We start from the raw sequence: 21,596 nt of genomic DNA, 5'->3' as shown, positions 1-21,596 counted from the left end.
ATAAGAAGGGAGTTGCAATAGTCAAGGCGAGAGATAACGAGTGAATGAGGAGCTTGGTGGTTTCATTTTTTTTAAAAGGGGCACATTTTTGAGATGTTACGGAGGTGAATTCTACAAACTTTTAACAACGATTGGACTTGGGGCTGAAATGACAAGTCGGAGTCTAGGATTACACCTAGTACCCTGGCGTGAGTGAAGGGCCTGATGGTTGCATTGTTGATTTTGATGGAAAAGTCATGGAAGGGGGCATGTCCAGGGGGGAATATTAATAGCTCAGTTTTAGAGAGGTTTAGTTTAAGGAAGTGGTGTGACATCCATGCTGATATGTCAGTTAACAGGTTAGAGGAGACTGAAGGAGTGATATGAGGAGAAGACAGATAGATTTGGGTGTCATCTGCGTATAAGTGGTATTGGAAGCTGTGGGCGGTTATCAAGTGACCAAGAGAGGAGGTGTGGATAGAGAAGAGATGCTCATTTAGTTAATTAAACACAGGAAGGTGGGCGGAGTGGGCCATGTACACTTGCAAGATTTTGCAACCATACTAGCACAACTCCAACACTGGATGATACCTAATTCCAAGCATTATGGATAGAACTAGAGCAAGCTCAAATCCCAAAGGGGGACTTACATGATTTTTTACTAACTGCTCCCCACAGCACCTCTTTAGACAGTAAACTATCACCCCCTATTCTAGCATCAATAAGAGCATGGGTTCATCTCCGTAAATATCGACAGTGGAGCGGTAAAATAACACCTTTGAAACTCCCCATTCCTGCAATCACCCACCTAATACCAGATATCAACCTTACTACATGGCAAGAAAAGGGAATTGTTTACCTAGAAGATATCTTAGACGGCCCATCACTTAAATAGTTTAGTACCTTACAACTAGAACACAAGTTGCCCCCCACAGAACAATATAAATATACACAGATAGCCCACCTATTGAAAAGGAATTCTCAACTACTCACAATACTCCTTGCAAAAGTAATCCAATAATATCAACAACTTCCAATCCTACCCAAAGGTATATCAATTATCTACTCATTCCTACAAGAGAAGGATATCTGTATTAAATCCAAATCAAATGATAGCTTGGGAGTAGGAAATAGGAATAGAATACACTCAACACTGAAAAAAAAAACCATGCATCTCATTTATACTTCCACTAAAAGTACAAACCTCTGGGAAATGCAACAATAAAAAAAAGCTTCGCTAGTACTTGACTCCACACCAAATTTTGAAGATCGCCTCCTCAAAATGTTGGAGGCTTTGTGGTTGCTCTGGTACACCAATTCATATTTTGTAGTACTGCCTGAACCTATGTTTACTATGATCTCAGGTTGAGAGAATTATATCTACTATTACAGGTCTAAATCAATCTTTATCTCTCGGTATTGCAATATTATACCTTGAGTTTCACTTTATCCCGCTGCCCTATAGAACTGTAATATCCCATATATTATTGGCTACTCGTTTAACTATACTCAGGAACTGGAAGGAAACAACTACTCCTAAAATTTCTGAAGTAATAAATACAACCCACACTCACGACATTTATGAGGTTCTACATTCCTCAACTACAGGGAATTTTTAAAAGGTGTCACAACATTGGGTTCCTTGGCTCAAATGGCACTCTGAGGGAGCCATTTTCTGATTTTCTGACCTACTGATATTCCAATTATAAGTGTTAGCTAAGCTAGTAATATGTTAAAGTTAACAAGTATCACTCTTACTGACTAGATTCAATTATGTTTGTTTCATGTTTGTTTATGTTATATTTACAGTCATTATACTCCTTATTTTAGTCATGCTGCTGGAACAATACCAGCAGGGAGCAAAAACCCAACATTAAGGATCTTCCACTGCGATGAACTGAGAGAGATCGCATGTGGCTTAACATAAGGCTACATATCTAATTTAACCAGAACTTGTCATGGATTCTATGTGACTGCAAAATAAGTTAAAATACATTTTACTGTGTTTTTCTTTTGCGTAAACTTTAAAATTCAATAAAAACCATTGAAACGAAAAAAAAAAAATCTACCCAAGATCAAAAACTGTCTAAAAGAACTAGGGCATACTTAAATTTGTATAGATTGCTTTATCAATCTTTGCTTATCATAAAATTACTAATCCATTGTATAACCACACGTGGAGAGCGTGGTCTTACTTTCGATATTCCTCCACATTTAACTAATTTGTCTCTACAGCACTGTTATCCACCATTTCTGGTTAATTTGTGTGACTCATTTTTCATGTTTATGTGCTATGTATGCTATGATATAATTTACTATGATCTTTGATGTTTGTCATCTTTGTAAACTTTCAATAAGCAACAGGTACCAATAACGTGAGTCATAGTCATACTATAAAATTCAATAAATGTATTTATATATCTCCTGTTAAAAAATAAAGAAAAAATATAGACATTAAAAAACATGAAAATAATTCATGTTTGATATCCATGAGGTAAATTCAGACAGTTGCTTGATATTGTGTAGCAATCCTCACATGTTTCACCATTTGATAGACTTCCCCAGTGGATGTATGATAACACACCTGGACAGGTAAATCAAATTTAGAGGTAAGTATATATACACGGAAATTGTGTATCCATGTTAATATGTGAGAGCAATTTTATTCATATTGTAGTTTGACAGGTTTTTAATTATACAGGGGTATCAAGATCCACAAAAATCAGCAATAAATCAACATTCAATAATGTAAACACAAAGATTGTTGAATGACATCTTACCAAGGTTGGCAATGGTTGCAACGACACTGAATCCACAAGGATTGTTCAAACAAGGGTTAAAATCCAAATTATAAACCAGGGAGGAGGGATGAGAACTTGTTTATTGAACTTCATAAACACGTTCAATAAACGAGTTTAAACATAACATTACTAACCCTTTACAACCTTAACCATAAAATTATACAGGCCTACACTCTAAAATGGCTAATGATACCTAAGTCAGTTGAGTATCTTCAGCAAAAATTACAATCCGTCTGTCTGATTAATTTGCCACAGCCATGCAACTGATAGCACCACCCAATTTGGTACACTGGTACAATGAACATTTCTGTTTTTGTTCAAAATTTAGGAACCAAAGAAAATACAATGGTTAAGACAACCCTGGACAGAATTTCTATTGCCGTTGAATCAAATGCTGAACACTATGGTATTGGCCTTCTGAGGTATGTATGAACTGCACAGATTTGCTGGATATGATATGTGTGTGGTTGTTGACATGAGCAATGTAGATATTGCAGTCAAAGGACAGTTAAATGCTATGCAGAGTAGATAACAGAAAACAAAAAAACAATACTAAATATTTGTCAAATACTGTATACTGTCTAAACTTAGCACTTCAAGATCAGGCACATATAAAAATATATATTCATTTTTTACAGGGACTCAGATTTACTAAACCAGTAGATCAGGTTTACTAAATGAGTAGAGTATGTTCAATTAAAAAAATGAAGGTTACTTTATTTGCCTGTTTCAGCTCCTTTAGCCACTGATGCTTACAAGAGTACGTTTAAGATTTTATTGCTAAAAAAAAATCCTGCTTGTTAGAACGGAAATGTATCTACCATATTTAGCCAAATAATTATCAAGAAATGTAATATGTCCTCCAACAAAGCATTCAGTATTAGCAGTGTGCAAGCAGCCGTGATTGTGTTTACCAGCCCCAGAAGTGCTTTTTTGAAATGCAGCTTCATACCGCCAAACTAGTAGTAATGACGGTTTATCAATAATCCATCAGTGTGGAAAGTGCTGCGGAGGCCAGGTTCTGTACCCTCTGCTCTTCTTTGGTCTAACTGCTCAAAGTCTGTGGCCTGCCCAAAAAAATCCAGGTCTAAAAAGCTGTGGCATTGTTTTTTGGAGGGAAGGATATGAAGAAGCAGCACCTAGAGGTGCCCGCAGCAGTCCCCGAAATCTTCCTGTCATGGCTGAATTTCATGGTGTTCTTCAACACTAGTGTCAGAGCTTGCAACAATGCCTGCCTTCACACATCCCCATTGGTTCATTACTATGATGAACATCCTTATCGGTCAACAGTAATGTGTAGATAGGCGCAGATAGGCAAGCTTCATGAATGAGTGCCAAAGCTTTGACTATAGGAGATATTAAAGATTCACGTGTAAGAGAAAGGTTGCAGAGGCTGATGTGGGTATGTGGTGGTATCAGGATGTATTTCATATCTAATTATAGCAAATATTATTTTATAGGTACTTGCTCAGACACAGCCCTGTTTCACATGATTATTCCTGCTATGAAGATGAGCTATACAGGATTGCATTCACTGATTATTCAGCTCCCTACACAGATCAGCCTGCAAACTCATGGTTTGTGGTATTCAGGTAAAATAGATCACTATAGTGTCACAGTTATTTAGCTGGTTATACAATATTTTGTTTGTAAGAAGGAACTTTTATTTTTTTTCTAGGGAAGTATTTCATGTCCCAGAAGATATGCTTATTGTTCCCAAGATGTATACTAGCATCCCGGTCTGTGCACTCCATGTTGTAAACAATGATACACTGGAGGAAATCCCTTGGCTGTTTAACAAAGTAGTACCTCACCATTATACCAAAAACAAGGTGCGTGATCAGCAGAAATTCATATGACATTGTTATGATTGTTAATTTTCTTTTGTGCCAGAGCCACAGCTCTTTTGTTAGAATGCACTAAATTATTTACTAAGTTGCTGCCTCAGTGGAACAGTTTACACTGAAACCAATTAGAAATGTTCTGTTTATAAGGTTAATGTGTTTGTTCAGTAATACGGTACACACAGTGCTGTGGATTAGCCAGTAGCAACCCACCAGCAGCATGCAGAAGGGAGATTATTGGAAATGCAACCAATTAAAATATATACAAATTTTTGTCATTAAAGTGTATGTTAATCAAAAATGTTTTCTTGTTTTGAATAGAGTGGGGAAGGATTCAACCCCCCTGTCATTTATACTGCTATCTAGGGCTCCTTAATGGTGGCCATGCACGCTTTTTTTATTCAAATGAAATGCTTATGATAGAGCAATCTAGAGTCAACAACCCTTTCAGCTAAAGTGGATTTCGATTAATAGTTAAATATGATTGCATCTCTGTTTCCACTACGGTATGTAACCTAATATTCTCCTCAGTCTCCAGTGGAGCAATATAAGATTCAGGTGTCCTGCTTGAACCTTCACCATTAAAATGGATAACACCTGCCGTAATAGTCCTTCACCATATATAGGAAAAATGCATACTTACCACTAGGATATGCTGGAGAGCACTGGGAACAGGCTACCTAGTCATGGCCGCTTGAAACAGTAAGCAGAAGCTCCTGAAGATGTGCGATAGCGCAAAATGGTGTTGAACTTAGTTGTATACTGGCCAAGGTCATGCCACCATCCTCTGCAAAATTGGCGGCCTCTGATGTAAGTGTTATAAGCGGCATCTGTAACATAACCCTGGATGTTTTTACACTGTATTTACATTTCAAATCACCATTAAATTACTGCACTATGAGAGTCTTTTTTTATGGTTGGTGATTCTTTGTGGATGTGAATACACTTACTGAACCCTGGTGAAAGTGGAGGAGACTGGTTGTACCATAACATCTGTGGAGAGAGGGTGAGACCTTGATGAAAACATGTAACAAGTGTTTTTATTGCTGTTCTATATCTAGACAGCATATTCTTGTGGTGAGTATGCATTTTTACTGTACGGTGAAGGACTTTCACTGCGGTTGTTATCCATTGTTATGGTGAATGTTCCATCAGAACATCTGGATCTTATATTGTATCACTGGAAACTGAGGAGTGATGTTCACATATTATGATATGACACTTTTGGTAGAAAGAGTGACTTTATATATTCAAACATTTAGGGACACTAATTATATTTCATTATTTTTATGTATTGAGCACTGCAATCATTTTTTTATTGGTGTTTTTATCAATTGCATGTGGCTTTTTCTTCTTATTTTATTTTAATAACGCTGACTTTAATATTAATCTCGTATTCTGATGGCTTGAAATACAATAGTATTCATATCTCAGTGCTGCTGACTCATGAAAAACAATTGAAATTTTCCACCCTGGTCAACTAATTTTGATTGAATCTGAACTCAAGGGAGTCTAAATCGAAGGGAAGTTATGACTGTTCAGTTGTTTGTGGATGTGATGATTTTAATCAAATTGCACATTCATCGGATAATAAAATCGAAGAGTATAAAACAACCATTAGATAGATTTACTCTCTCAACCTGCTGTGCTAACATTTTTCAAGACAAGTGAAGAGAACTCTCTAACAGTAACACAGACATAAGTAAAAATGTAAGTAGGGAGAAGGCTAGAACCACAGTTTTTGTTTATTTTTTTGTCCCTGTTGCAGATTTTTACTTACATTTTGTCTGGAAAAACTGTTGTCAGTAGGACAGGAAATGAGGTTAAATCTCCCTATCGAGCCCCCAATAACAGTAAAAACCAACATGAGTTCTTACTCTTCCCCTCCTATCCAAAACAAAAAAAAAAAAAAGTTTTGGCTGGACATACACCTTAACCACATGCCGACCAGCCGCCGCACGGCTGTACGAATCGCCGTTATGCTACGTCTGTCGCTCGCTCCCCGAGCCAATGCCGCCGGGCTCCCGTGATCGCTCGGGGCACATGGAGAACTGGCAACTGTGTGTGTAAACCGCTGAGCAGGGAACTGACAGATCGTCTGTCCATACAGAGTATGGACAGCGATCTGTTAGTTTCCCTGCACAGTCCCATCCCCCCTTCAGTTAGAACACAATATAGTAGGGGTCTCAGAGGTTTCTGCAATTTGCGGTTGGGGTCGAGCATTACCAATTTGTAGCTCTCCCTTTTGGCCTGGTGTCGGCACCGAGGGTCTTCACCAAGGTGCTAGCCCCAATTTTGGCTTTGCTAAGGCAGCGAGGGATTGCAAACATGGATTACCTGGGCGACCTCCTTCTGAGAACAGCTTCTGCCTCAGAATTAAGGGGGAATGTGGCAATCACTATGAAAACTCTTCGGGAGTTTGGTTGGGTACTGAACCTACAGAAGTTGGTGTTGGTGCCAATTCAATGCCTGGAGTACCTGGGCCTGCTTCTGGACTCCTCAGAGGCGAGAGTCTTTCTCCCTTCAGACAAGCTGCAGACTCTTCAAGCTGTGGTGAAGTTGTTGGTGTCCCACAGGTGGTCATCACTGTGTTTTTGCATGCAACCACTTTCGAGGCGGTACTGTATGCTCAATTCCACACTCGAGTCTTGCAAAAGGAGATCTTGTCCAAATGGGACAAATCTCCGTTGTCCCTGGATTGTCAAATTCGGGTGAGCCAGCTAGTCAGGGATTCCCTGCTCTGGTGGCTGAGGTCGCCGACCCTTTGGTCCAGGAAGTCATTCCTTCCTCTTCATTGGACGGTTATCACAACGGACGCCAGCCTGACCGGTTAGGGGGGGTTTGGGTCATACAGCCCAGGGTCGCTGGACCCAGGAAGAATCCCACCTGCAGATCAATGTGCTTGAACTTCGGGCAGTCAGGCGGTGCTTCTCCACATGGTCACAGAGGCTGAAGGGGCATCCAGTCAGGATCCAGTCAGACAACGCCATGGCCGTGGCATATGTCAACCATCAATGAGGAACAAGGAGCTTGGCGGCAGCACTGGAGATTACTCACTGCGGTAGGCAGAGCCGCTGTTAGGATTAAGTTCGCCTGCTGGTGGCACTATCCTGCTCTGGGCTGTTTGCTGCAGTTCCAGTGTCCACCAGCAGGTGTCACCCAGGAGCCAGCAGGCTGGTGTAATCAAGCTAATTAATGTTCAGCTGCCTGGGGGCTACTTAAGGCTTCTCCTGCCTTCCCCTGGTGCGTCACGATTCTGGTCCCTTCCTTGCTGGCTGTGCCTAGCTTGATCCAGTCTGTACCGCTCTGCCTTGTTCCTGCATTGCTTCTATTCGAGTACCCTGTTTAGAGCCCCCTTCCTTGCAACCTTGCATTCCCTGTACCCTTGTCCTTTAGATGGTTTTTGGATATAGTTAGTAGTTAGGTTCCTTTGTTATCTGTCTTTTGGGGTTTGTTTATGTTCACATTTACTGTGTACTGTGTTTGCTGTGTTAATGGTTTGCTGTGTTTCACTATAAATAAATATCACTTTAATATATATATCCTTTGTTTGGTCTCAGTTCCCTTGTGTAGATACGTGTCTGGTCTCCCTGGCAGCTGATCCTGACATAATCGTGACACCCACCAACGACCAGATCAGCTACACTTGGGAACTGGGAGCCAGTTGCTTTGGATTTTTGCTTTTCCTTTCACAATGCTGAGAGTGCAGGTTATTTGCCTTGTGCAACTTGCAGTAGAGGATAAGGATTTGTGTAATTCACTTTGGCAGGATCTCACTGAGGAAGAGCTGCTTGAAGGGATTTTGACTGCACATACCTAACTGTTGAGGGTAGATTTTCACTTTGTGAAATACAACCTTTCATTCAGGTCTGTTCTGAGCTACTATTTCAGGTTACCCCACATGGCCATGATATGTTCACTCCTCCATTCACTTTGTACCAGGCTGGATTTTTGGGATGGTTGCTAAAACATTGAGCAGGTTTGTTTCTCCAGCAGTATTCAGCCTATCCACAACAGGTGGTGTTGGAATGTATTGCTTCTGTGCACCGTTTAATTGAGCAATGTGAGCAAGAGAGAGACAAACTAACTTTAGTTCAACCTTTACTACAAGCTTGGTCAGAGATCCTATACCCAGTGCAAGATGAGTCACATAAGCACCCTGCCAACAGTAAGCACACTTCCTCTGTATGCAATCCATTGAAAGCTCCCCCTGCAGTGCCGTCACCCATAGCAACATCTCAGGCCCCTTCCTGCCTTTCTAATACTCTTCCTTCTATTCTTCCTAGTACTGTTACTACCTTGCCATCAGTACAGTCTGGTCAGCACAAGGCAACTACGTGCAGGTCTCCGATATCTAAGCCAAAGAAAAAGAAACAAAACTCGTCTCCTGCTCTTATACCTGTGCCACTATCCATGTTGCCTGCTGATCCTGTTCTCACGATCCAGTGCCTGCTGCACTTCAGTCCTCCTCCATGCAGATTACTTCTGCTGATGCGATCCAGTCCTCCTCTATGCAGACGACTTCTGCTGATGCGATCCAGTCCTCCTCCATGCAGACGAATGCTGCTGATGCACTCAATCCTCCTCCATGCAGGTGACTGCTGCTGATGCAATCCAGACCTCCTCCATGCAGACTACTGCTGATGGGATCCAGCCATCCTCCATGTTGCCGCCTGCCGATGGGGTCCATGCCTCCTCCATGCTGATGTCGCCTGCCGATGGGGTCCACGCCCCCTCCATGCTGATGTCGCCTGCTGATGGGGTCCACGCCTCCTCCATGCTAATGTCGCCTGCCGTTGGGGTCCACGCCTCCTCCATGCTGATGTCGCCTGCCGATGGGGGCCACGCCTCCTCCATGCTGATGTCGCCTGCCGATGGGGTCCACGTCTCCTCCATGCTGATGTCGCCTGCCGATTGGGTCCACGCCTCCTCCATGCTGATGTCACCTGCCGATGGGGTCCACGCCTCTTCCATTCTGATGTTGCCTGCCGATGGGGTCCACGCCTCCTCCATGCTGATGTCGTCTGCCGATGGGGTCCACGCCTCCTCCATGCTGATGTCACCTGCCGATGGGGTCCACGCCTCCTCCATTCTGATGTTGCCTGCCGATGGGGTCCACGCCTCCTCCATGCTGATGTCGCCTGCCGATGGGGTCCACGCCTCCTCCATGCTGCTGTCTGAGCCAAGCTTGCCATGGCTGGTTCCCAGACTGCTGCTGCCCCGCTTGACTATGCTGGTTCCCAGGCTGCCACTGCCCAGCTTGACTATGTTGGTTCCTGGGCTGCTATCCAGTCTGATGTGCCCGCTGCCCAGCCTGTTGATCTGGTGCCCGTTGCCCCTCTGGACTTTGCTGATTCCGGGGGCTGCCGCCCCTCTGGACTATGCTGATTCTGGGGCTACCGCCCCTCTGGACTATGCTGATTCCGGGGCTACTGCCCCTTTGGGCTATGCCAAATCCCTACTTGCTGTTAAGCTGGGCTCTGACTGGGTCAAACTCCCACTAAAAATCCTGTGTTATGTGGCCTAAAGGGGTTGTCTGGGTGGGTCAAGATCCCTACATTTGCTCATCCTGAGTTCTTTTTGCAGCCAGTGGAGCCTGTTGTGCCAAGGCCAGGAGGTCCATATCTCCACTTTGAACTTGAGAGCCACATCTGCTGTTACAGCCCCAGTAGTAGAGGTCCCATGGGAAAAGACAGTGTTCCATTTGAGCTTTGTCCTGACCCAGGAGTCATCTCTGCGATCTCTGGTGCATTTGTGGACCTGAGTGGGGTAACCTATGCGCAAGGCAGACCTGAGGGACAAGTACCGTGCAGAGCAGCCACTAGAAACAGAGGGAGAGAAGGTCCAGTCGTGAAGGGATGCCCTGGTATCAGGGTACCTGCACGGACCAGTGACCCTGGCATTGGGCGGTCGGGTGTCCTTTGGTGTCCCAGAATTGGGACACAGGCTGCTTTTGAGAATAAGCCTTTGGTGTTGCGCCTCCTTGGGGATCTGACCAGCAGAAAACCCAGCCAGTATTGGGACCTCGGTGGTGGGTGTTCTCACCAGACCTTCAGACATGGACAGTGGAGTGCTCAGTCAGCTTGCAGACCCTGGTGGTGGGGCCCTGTGGAGCGTCCAGAGGCTGCTCCTTAAGGGGGGGAATCTGTTAGGATTAAGTTTGCCTGCTGGTGGCACTATCCTGCTCTGGGCTGTTTGCTGCAGTTCCAGTGTCCACCAGCAGGTGTCACCCAGGAGCCAGCAGGCTGGTGTAATCAAGCTAATTAATGTTCAGCTGCCTGGGGGCTACTTAAGGCTTCTCCTGCCTTCCCCTGGTGTGTCACGATTCTGGTCCCTTCCTCACTGGCTGTGCCTAGCTTGATCCAGTCTGTACCGCTTTGCCTTGTTCCTGCATTGCTTCTATCCGAGTACCCTGTTTAGAGCCCCCTTCCTTGCAACCTTGCATTCCCTGTACCCTTGTCCTTTAGATGGTTTTTGCATATAGATAGTAGTTAGGTTCCTTTTGTTATCTGTCTTTTGGGGTTTGTTTATGTTCACATTTACTGTGTGCTGTGTTTGCTGTGTTAATGGTTTGCTGTGTTTCACTATAAATAAATATCACTTTAATATATATATCCTTTGTTTGGTCTCAGTTCCCTTGTGTAGCTACGTGTCTAGTCTCCCTAGCAGCTGATCCTGACAGCCGCGTGTGCCGGTGTTCTGTCCAAAAAGGTCCGCCTATCGAATACTGTCCGCCCCTACTGCGCAGGCGCGGCGCTTGCGCAGTACAGAGCACAAGGAGATTCGGAAAATCTCCGAAGATGAACGGCGCCTGCACCGTGAGTCCAGGTGCAAGCCCCACCATCCAAGTGGACATAGAGTTAGAATAAAATGAGCCGAGCGAAGTGTTCATCTTTGGATATTTTCGGAATCTGCTTGTCATGTGTACTGCGCATGTGCAGTACACAGCGGACACTATCCGACGGGAGACAGTATTTGACAGGTCACCGGCTTCATCGGCCGTGTACATTCCGGGCGTAGAAAACTGGCAAACGGACTACCTAAGTCGTCAGATGCTGGACCAAGGGGAATGGTCGCTACATCCAGATGTATTTCGGCTCCATTGCCTAAGGTGGGGCACACCAGATGTGGATCTCCTGGCTTTTCGACTCAATCGGAAGGTACAGAGGTTTGTGGCCCGGTTAAAGGATCCCTGGGCGGATGTGGACGCGGACGCGTTGGTGGCTCCGTGGGGGCATTATCGGCGAATTTATGCTTTTCCCCCACTCAAAATTCTACGTCTGCTTTGCAGAGTGGAGGCCAAGGGGATTCCGGTAATTCTGATTGCCCCAGATTGGCCTCGGTGTCCGCGGTACGCTGACATAGTACGAATGGTGGCGGGTGTTCCTTGGCAACTGCCGAGGCGAGAGGACCTTCTGTCGCAGGGTCCAATACTTCATCCTGCTTTACTTCATCCTGCTTCATCTTCTCAGAAGATTCATCATCGTATGTGGAAAGCCTACATCTCCATGTGTGAGCAGAGGGGGTGGCGCCTGCGCACATACTCGATTTCCGGGATCCTGCTGTTTTTGCACTGAGGAGTGGATCAGAAACTTGACTTAAGCACCATCAAGGGGTAGATATCAGCTTTGGCTGTCTTTTTTTAGCGACCCTTGGTGACTCATTCATTGGTTAGTACTTTTGTTCAGGGGGTTCGACATGTGGCCCCTCTGGTACGACCACCGCTACCTCCGTTGGATTTGAATCTGGTGCTCTCGGTGCTTCAGAAACTGCCGTTTGAAAACATTAGGGAGACCCCCTTGACACTCTCTCAGAAAGTAGTCTTTCTAGTAGCTATTACATCTGCCAGTAGGGTTTCCGAGTTTGCGACCTTGTCTTGCAAGTCTCCCTACTTGATCCTCCACAAGGATAAAGCGGCCTTCATTTCTGCCAAAGGTTGTTTCGGCCTTTCATCTAAATGAGGACATTGTGCTTCCTTCCTTATGTCCTCACCCGTCACACCCCAAAGAGGTGGCTTTGCATTTCTTGAACGTGGTCCTGGCTCTGCGGGTGTATCTGTCTGCTACGACTTATTTTCGGAGGTCGGACTCGCTGTTTGTATCGTGGCTGGTCCAAAGAAGGGACTAGCGGTCTCATCAGCCACCATTTCTCAATGGATCAGATTGTGGTTCAGGCTTATGCCGTAAGGGGACGGACGCCTCCCTTTCCTGTCATGGGACATTCTACCAGGGCAATTGGTGCCTCTTGGGCTTTCCAACATCAAGTGTCTGTTTCCCAGGTGCGTAAGGTGGCGACCTGGTCGTCCATTCACACTTTCACAAAATTTTACAAGGTTGATGTGAGCGCATCTTCAGATGCTTGCTTCGGCCGCAAGGTTTTGCAGGCGGCTGTTTAAGGTTGCAACTCCTCCTTTGAGGAGCTTTGGTTGTTATGGGTGGAGTTATTTTCTTGCTGTTCCCACCCCTCGTTTCTTTGACACTGCTTGGGGACGTCCCTAAGGTCAAGATGAAGATGCTGTGTCCGTCAATGAACAAAAAAGAAAATAGGATTTTTGTACTCACCATAAAATCCTATTCTCTGAAGTTCATTGACGGACACAGCACCCACCCCTCCTATTTATGTTTGTACTGCTTTTGACGATCTGAGCTGTTGGATGCAGTGTGAGGGGCTATAGCCAGTAGGGCCAGCCCCTGAACGGTGCTGTGCAAGTGTTGCTGTTTTTAACACTTTCTGCCTAGTCCTCTCCTAAAGGGGCAATATAACCCTAAGGTCAAGATGAAGATGCTGTGTCCGGCAATGAATCCTATTTTTTGAATAGAGTGTCTATTTCTGTCAAGTTTCCTTTTCTGACTTCCCCTCACTTTCTGTCTCTCCTGTGCAGTTCTCACCAGAGCAGGAAGACACAGGCATCAACACAAGCCTTCACTCAACTAAAATGTTTTGCCTTTGTCTATGACCATGCTTGATCATTTTTCTGTTCCTCGCTATATCCTGACAAGAAATCTACTCAAAATAGGGAGATACGTGGATACAATCCTGAAAGTGGCTCTGTGTTTTACTGTAGCTGGTGCTGGGTTTTGAATTTTAGATAAAAATACAATAATTCTCTTTTATTTAAAAGTGTTGGATAAACATCAGTGTTGTTTTATTTAAAAGCATAGAATAGTACACCCCTGTACTTTCAAAAGCTGTCACTCTCTGGGGGCACTGAGTAAGGGCATATCTAAGAATTCCCTGCTGTGAATACATTACATTTATTCATCCATAGTTTTTAGCAAAAGAAACAAGGCACCCTAAAGCTTCTATCCTGTGGAAAGCACATGTGGCTATTCTGTAGTTGTGGGGAATTTACCTTCAGATGCAATGCCTCTGCTTTATATCTGTTTTTATATTAGAAATATTATTTTGATAAATGTATGTATTTTTTTTGAATACGGTGAAATTAACCATAATTTGTTCTGTAAAGTTCGTATACATTGAATTTCTATTCACCAGAGTCTAAATGAGGATTGCATATACATACCATTTCAACCAAATTTACCACACCTGCTCCCCAATCACACCTGAGACCTTGCAACACTAACAAGTCACATTACACCGGGAAGGGAAAATGGCTAATTGGGCCCAATTTGGACATTTTCACTTAGGGTTGTACTCACTTTTGTTGCCAGCAGCTTAGACATTAATGGCTCTGTGTTGAGTTATTTTGAGGGGACAGCAAATCGACACTGTTATACAAGCTGTACACTCACTACTTTACATTGTAGCAAAGTGTAATTTCTTCAGTGTTGTCACATGAAAAGGTATAATAAAATATTTACAAAAATGTGAGGGGTGTACTCATTTTTGTGAGATACTGTAAATTTGGTTGGAAAAGAATGAATTTTGATTGGCTGCTGTAGTTTATACCCTACTAATTATATCCTGATCCACGTAATATTTTAGTAGAGCCTGATATAATGCGGAAGGCCTCTCTTAAACCTCTGACTCGGGGACCCCTGATAGTATAGACAGGCGCAGAAGTACATAGTGGCAAGAGTGCCTGCAGGTCTTGCTAGCAACAGGGCAGATGTCCACGCTGGGCAGAAAATGTCATCAGATGGCTTTGGCAAGCAGGTAGACAGATGGTACTGGCGACAGCAGACATAGTGGCAGAGTCTGGCAGGCCGGGTCATTCACAGATAGAATGGATCCGGTACAGGTCACAGACAGGAGCATGGTCAAGAAACAAACCAGGTCTGGAACTGATCAGTGAAATAGGAGCCTGTCATGATTATGCAGTGAACTTCCTCTGGTTGCTTACCTCCCCTCATGTGTTCTGACTAAGAGGCCAGCCACTTCCACCTGGTGGTTTTTATAACCTCTCCTCTAAGCATGGCTCCACCCCAGGCCCTATCAGGGAACCCTTTATTAACCTGTGCACTGCTAGCCAACAGTGCTGATGAACCATTGTGTATTCCATTGTGTATTTGGCTTCCTGTTTCCTGATTGCCGTGTGCTCTTCGTTTGTCTCTGTTACCGACCTTGGCGTGTTCTCAACGATTCCTGCCTGCTTGTGACCTTGACCTTTTGGCATGTCCCTGACCATCCCTGTCTGCCTGTGACCCTGAAACTTTGGCGTGTACTCCGTTGTTCCTGTCTGCTAGTTGCCCTGACCTCTGCCTTATCCCCTTACTATTCTTGTTGTTCCAGCCTGCTGCTTCCTTCTCCTGTAGTCTACTGTGAGTGTGAGCTGTGAGACCCTAGGGGCCGCGACCTGGAGCCAGACTGCAGCTAAGTCCATCCTCACCACTGGAGGCTCTGGTGAACACCTGCTGGCTCTTAGACTCCGCGCCCTGGGGAATCTATGCTCTAGCTCCTACTGAGATCTGTGTTAGTGATCCAGTAGACCTGTATCCTGAATCTCCCTGGGTACAATCTGCAGCAGTCAGTCCTAAGGTCCACTGCCTAGCGGTGCACTTCCGACTCCTACGGAGTGCATCTGTCACCTGGGTCTCAGGTGACCTGACAGTTTGATCAGCCATTTACCATTGCCTGTCCCTAATCTCCCTTGGACGCACAGCCAGGCTAACTTGTCTGCAAGTTCCAGAGTCGCTATGCCCTGTGATGCGATTGAGATGGTCGCTACACCTGACAATACTATTCAGTCGGCCTCTGCACCAGTTATGCCAGTCCAGCCCATGACCAATGAGCTTCCTGCTTCTTGTTCAGGACCTTTTGTAACCTGGCCTCACCCTACTGCTACTATGTCCGTTCAAACCCGTTTAAGAGGCTCAATCCATCCTTTGGATAGACTGCCTCATTCGGCCAGGTGGGGTTTTCAATCTTTTTCTCAGGGCTCCCTGCATTCTGTTTGTGTTTCAGCTATCCAGCTTAACTCTTGTGACATGTAACCTTCTAACCAACCTGACCTCAGGGATCCACTGACCCCTGCCCAGTCTGATGGTCCTGTGCTAGATGTCCAGCTCATTTTTAAGGGTCTGGGGGACCCTGCTTAGACTCCTGATCTTCTCATGCCCTTACCCATTCCTAAAAAGCCTTTAGTCCTCAAGTCCTCTCGTCCTCTCCCTACCTCGGTTCCGGTCTCTGAGGATAATCTAAAATACGAGGTTAGTCAAGTTTTGGATTCCCGACTCCGTAAAGGCATTCTTCAGTACCTTGTACATTGGAAAGGGTTTGGCCCTGAGGAGAGGTCTTGGATCACTGCATCTGAGGTCTTTGCTCCCCGTCTGTTGAGGAGGTTCCATCTGGAGTTTCCCTTTAAGCCTTGACCCAGGCGGGGGAGGGGGAGGCCTCGTAAAAGGGATGGTACTGTCATGGTTATGCAGTGATCTTCCTCTGGTTGCTTACCTCCCCTCATATGTTCTGACTAAGAGGACAGCCACTTCCACCTGGTGGTTTTTATAACCTCTCCTCTAAGCGTGGCTCCACCCCAGGCCCTATCAGGGAACCCTAAATTAACCTGAGCACTGCTAGCCAACAGTTCTGATCAACCATTGTGTATTCCATTGTGTGTTTGGCTTCCTGTTTCCTGATTGCCGTGTGCTCTTCGTTTGTCTCTGTTACCGACCTTGGCGTGTTCTCAACGATTCCTGTCTGCTTGTGACCTTGACCTTTTGACATGTCTCTGACCATCCCTGTCTGCCTGTGACCCTGAACCTTTGGCGTGTACTCTGTTGTTCCTGTCTGCTAGTTGCCCTGACCTCTGCCTTATCCCCTTAATATTCTTGTTGTTCCAGCCTGCTGCTTCCTTCTCCTGTAGTCTACTGTGAGTGTGAGCTGTGAGACCCTAGGGGCCGCGACCTGGAGCCAGACTGCAGCCAAGTCCATCCTCACCACTGAAGGCTCTGGTGAACACCTGCTGGCTCTTAGACTCTGCGCCCTGGGGAATCTCTGCTCTAGCTCCTACTGAGATCTGTGTTAGTGATCCAGTAGACCTGTGTCCTGAATCTCCCTGGGTACAATCTGCAGCAGTCAGTCCTAAGGTCCACTACCTAGCGGTGCACTTCCGACTCCTACGGAGTGCATCTGTCACCTGGGTCTCAGGTGACCTGACAGAGCCAAAGCAGATGACAGAAGCAGAGGTCAGGGGACAAGCCGAGGTCAATGCAGGTGGACTTCAGAGAATGGTCAAGACAAGCCGGGTCACCAACTGGAAGCAGGGTACAGATTCAAGGGTTACACAGGAGGCTGAAGACAAATCAGTACTGGTTCTGAGCACTGGTTGAGTTTAAATAGCCCATTTGGTGGCAGCATCCATCACTGGAATTCGCAATGGCTCATGTGCGTGCGTGAGTATTCATGCAAGCACGAAAGGGTATATGTTTTAGCCTGTGCACAGAAATCCACCCAGAGGAGTTATCTTTTCTACTTGCATGCCCATCCTGACAATATGTCATCACAAAGTCCTTCAGTGCTTCCACCTATTGCAGTTTACCAGTATAAAGCAAAAAAGTGATTTTCCTAACAGAATTTTTTTCATATTACCAGCATAAGTATACTATAGTTTAAAAAAAAAAAAAAAAACACTCTGTGGATCAGAACTACTATTTTAACTTTATAGTTTTTGTCTTTGGAGTAAAACAATGTTTATGTTCATGTTACAGAAGGGATACACATTTATGGCAGAGGCACATACTGGGGAGTTTGCTTTATCTGCTGGGAAATGGAGATTAAGGCTTATTGGTGCCTGTTTTCCTTTACTTTCACTGTCCCGTGACGCGGTAAACAATTCTTTTTCTACAAGAGAAATCAGAGACTACTACATACCTCAAAGCAAAGATGTGATATTTAGGTAAGTGTAAATGGGATTTTCATTAGATGAATGCCTGGGAACTACCACGTAAAAATTTTAATACATTAACTCCTCACATTCACCACTTTTTAAATGTCCCCCAGTTGTTCAGATGATGACCTGTTTTATCACATTTTTTATTTTTTCACATGTTTTATCACATTTGTTTTAGCCAATCTTTGTTTTATTGCCCAGTGACATGGCCTGTGCTTTAGTTACAGGCAGTCACTTGGTCTCTGCAACTATTTAAATTTATTCAGTACTTATTCTTAAATGCCAATTTCTAGATGCTGATTGGTTGCAATGGGTTACTGCACAGAAGGACAAGAACTCTTTTTTGGATAAGGCTTTTTGTTATCAAGGAAATTAAGTGAAGATGTGATGTGATGAGAGTTGTAAATGCTGAAATCAGGCTAGGTCAGCCATGTACTCATTTTTTCTTCCTTTTCCAATGTCATATTTTGTTACTGAACTTGGTTTTTTTGTATTGAAGAGATTTATACAATACTACTTTCAGTTTAGACTAGACAATTATGCAAAGTATTCTGTTTCATCTTTAGATAAAATTCTCAACACATAGGTTATTCATTCTTTGTACAAAGCCATAAATCTCCTGTCAAAATCTGTCAGAAGGACATGTCCTGTCTGTGCTGTTTCTGTAACTTAATGAATTCTGTGTTCTGCCCTTGTGATAAAAGGTACATCGTAAAAGCAGCAATAGAGCATATTGCAACAGTTCACGTACATACCTCAAAGTCAGATGTATTCATCAAGGTGCAGATCTTTGATAATGATGAAGAAGTTGCAAGTGTCACCGGCAAAGGGCAAGCAGTGATTCCTGCATTTTGTTTTTTGTCCAATGAAAGACCATTAAGTTCTTATTGTAAGTAATGTTCTACCAGCTTCTATATGCATTATAATGTGTAATTTATTCATTTGTGGTTATGAATTGTGAAAAAATGTTTTACCAGAAAAAAAAAAGTTCTGTGAATATCTGTAGCTAAAGAAATATATATTCATTTTAATGATTTATATATATATATATATATATATATATATATATATATTATTTAATGTTAACAACTAAGTGTAGGCAAACAGCTAAATACATACGGTAGTTGAATAATCTCTACAAACTGTGTTTTACCTGCCAAAAATGTGTAATTCAACTGAACTAATTTTTTTATGCAGATACCATATCTAGAACTTTAACATTTAGTTTTTTTTTTTCTACTGTGGCCTAAGCATTAGAACATGAACAAAGTGTGATCACTTAATGAAAGAGAAGCAACCCCATGCAAGAAGATATCTCTGTGCCTTGCCTCCTATCTGGAAGCTTTTTTTTTATTTATAGCACTGTGCAATGCCTCTTCCTGTACTATGCCGAATATTGATATTAAAATGACAAAAATTAGGATTGTAGATGTAGCACTGACCCGCGAAGGAGCTGCTGATTTGAATTGGGCCTGCACTCTACTGAGAAACCCCCCTTCTGTATAACTCTGTCCCCTTGGCACAACTGTGGTGCAATAATTATACAGTACAATGTAAACAGTATAATGTACCTGTATGTATCCCTCAGGATCCTCTGGCTCCACCTGGTGGGGAAAGACAGTAGGCCACACACTTGTACTAAACAGAAATACTTTTACTGAAAATATAGCAAATAGGTGGTTACAGAGTTTGCACTGTCGTTACAACGTAGAACGTCAGCACAACATAAGTCAACAGTCAAGTACAATAAACAACATGCAAGTATGTTATTATCTAGACCTGGGAGCTCCCCTTATTTAAAGTCTACGTGAGGCCTCACTTAAACTATTTCCTCCTTTATCTTCTTTCTTCGCTAGCTTAAATAGTTCCTCAGATAATTGTAATTCAAAGGGGTAAGTGGAGAAAGTTAACTTAGAACACTCCAGGTATAACTCCAGAAACTTGGGAAGTGAACTGGGCCTCAAGCCTATTAAGTGTCAGTTGCTCAATTACGCTTCCGTGGAACAACAGGTTCCAGTGAGGCCTATTAGTAAGTCTAAGTACGTGTAATAGATTAAACGGTGGGCCGCAACCCGCTCACCAATCGGATCAGAGTTCTGAGTGATGGCTTGGGTCCGACAACTGCAGCTTGCTTCCGCTGACTGGGCCAGATGCTCCTTGTCACTCCACCAACTGGATCCGGCTCTCCGCTACTCCAACAAGCGTCTCCGATCCCCGTCGATCTGATCACCAGCTCTTGGCTCCGTCAAGTCACCCCACAAACAGTCCGGTTTGCACTCCGCGGCGACTATCTCCCGGTGCCTCTGAGAACCTTACACACAGTTCCGCACAGGCAGGCAACATGGTTCCAAGAGACCAAATATGGCCGCTGCAGCTCCTTTTATTCTCTACCCAACATGCACTGCGTGTTCATGTTTTTTTCTTTTTTTACTAGTAGCGGTGATGAGCGATTTTTAGCGGGACTGCAACATTGCGGCGGACATATCGGACACCTACCTGACACTTTTGACACTTTTTTGGGAACCAGTGACATTATTAGAGTGATCAGTGCTAAAAATATGCACTGTTACTGTACTAATGACACTGGCAGGGAAGGCGTTAACATCAGGGGCGATCAAAGGGTTACGCGTGTGCCTGGGGGGTACTTGTTGACTGTGTGGGGGATGGTCTGACTGGATGAAGACAGGGATCCATGTTCCTGCTTAGCAAGAACACAAGATCTCTATCTTCTTTCCTGTCAGAACGGCGATCTGCCTTGTTTACATAGGCAGATCGCCGTTCTACGTCTCTGGGAATCAATCGCAGGTGGCAGGCGGATATCGCGTCCGCCGGACCCACTGATTGGCTCCCTCTCTGATACTTACCTGCTCTGTTCAATGGTATTGGACAGAGCGGCCCCAAACCTCCTCTTCTGGAGTGCCCCACCAGCACTCCATGCTCCTCTCCTCTTCTGTGTCTGCCCCATAGCAAGTGCTGGCTCGCACCCAAGCCAGGCTGTGTGCGTCCATAGACACACAGCTAGGCTCGCCCCACCCACTGCTCCCTTCTCATATGATTTGACTGACAGTGAAGCTTGTAGGAGAAGGAAGAAGGTAGAGAAGAAGTGAAGCTGGGCACATTCATGCAGGACTCAGGTAAGTGGTTTAAGGAGGTTGGGTGGGGGGGTTGCTGCTATTTTTAGTTTTTTATTTACCTTAATGCAAAGAATGCATTTACAACCACTTTAACGCTTACTGAGAAGTTAGCCTAGGAACTCTTGGCTGCTATAGAAGACCTCCAGACTAAAAGGAAGTCTGATATAACCCTTTACACACACATATATATATATATATATATATATATATATATATATATATATATATATGCAATGTCATTGATATCTGGCGGAAAGAAAGTCTGTGCCCAGCACTTTTAGACATGGGAGTGATGTTGATTGCTGAAACTGCTGACTTTTCAACACATACTGACATTTTTAGAAATGAATATCTCTTATAACAGCAAGCAAAAGCCAGATTTTGTCAAATGGAACAAAGAAAGGGAGGAATGGCTCAGGTGGAAGCCAGAGAAGCAGCAAGCCTTTATCAAGACCTGGCAGTACAGCTGCAATACAACGTATAGAAGAGAATGAAAGCAATGAAGAGAAAACACCCACCCCACAGCCGGTGAGAACTGATGGTGCTGTTT

At 44.2% G+C, this 21,596-nt stretch overlaps 1 protein-coding gene across 2 annotated transcripts in view; it reads left to right on the top strand.

Moving 5' to 3' along the window:
• The window catches only part of ADGB (androglobin), a 422,031-nt gene that overhangs the window by 310,902 nt on the left and 89,533 nt on the right, over nucleotides 1-21,596 (top strand). For both annotated transcript variants that reach the window (XM_077486347.1, XM_077486346.1), the window contains exons 23-28: nucleotides 3,109-3,202; nucleotides 4,241-4,372; nucleotides 4,459-4,612; nucleotides 17,731-17,918; nucleotides 18,617-18,801; nucleotides 21,411-21,574. In XM_077486347.1, the coding sequence (XP_077342473.1) occupies nucleotides 3,109-3,202; nucleotides 4,241-4,372; nucleotides 4,459-4,612; nucleotides 17,731-17,918; nucleotides 18,617-18,801; nucleotides 21,411-21,574 (917 nt within the window). The remainder of the gene's footprint in view (nucleotides 1-3,108; nucleotides 3,203-4,240; nucleotides 4,373-4,458; nucleotides 4,613-17,730; nucleotides 17,919-18,616; nucleotides 18,802-21,410; nucleotides 21,575-21,596) is intronic.

This window comes from Lithobates pipiens, unplaced genomic scaffold, assembly GCF_037356315.1.
Source record: "Lithobates pipiens isolate NorthernLeopardFrog02 unplaced genomic scaffold, aLitPip1_a1.2 Scaffold_18, whole genome shotgun sequence".
Classification (NCBI taxonomy): domain Eukaryota; kingdom Metazoa; phylum Chordata; class Amphibia; order Anura; family Ranidae; genus Lithobates; species Lithobates pipiens.
This window is presented reverse-complemented; position numbering and strand designations above follow the sequence as displayed.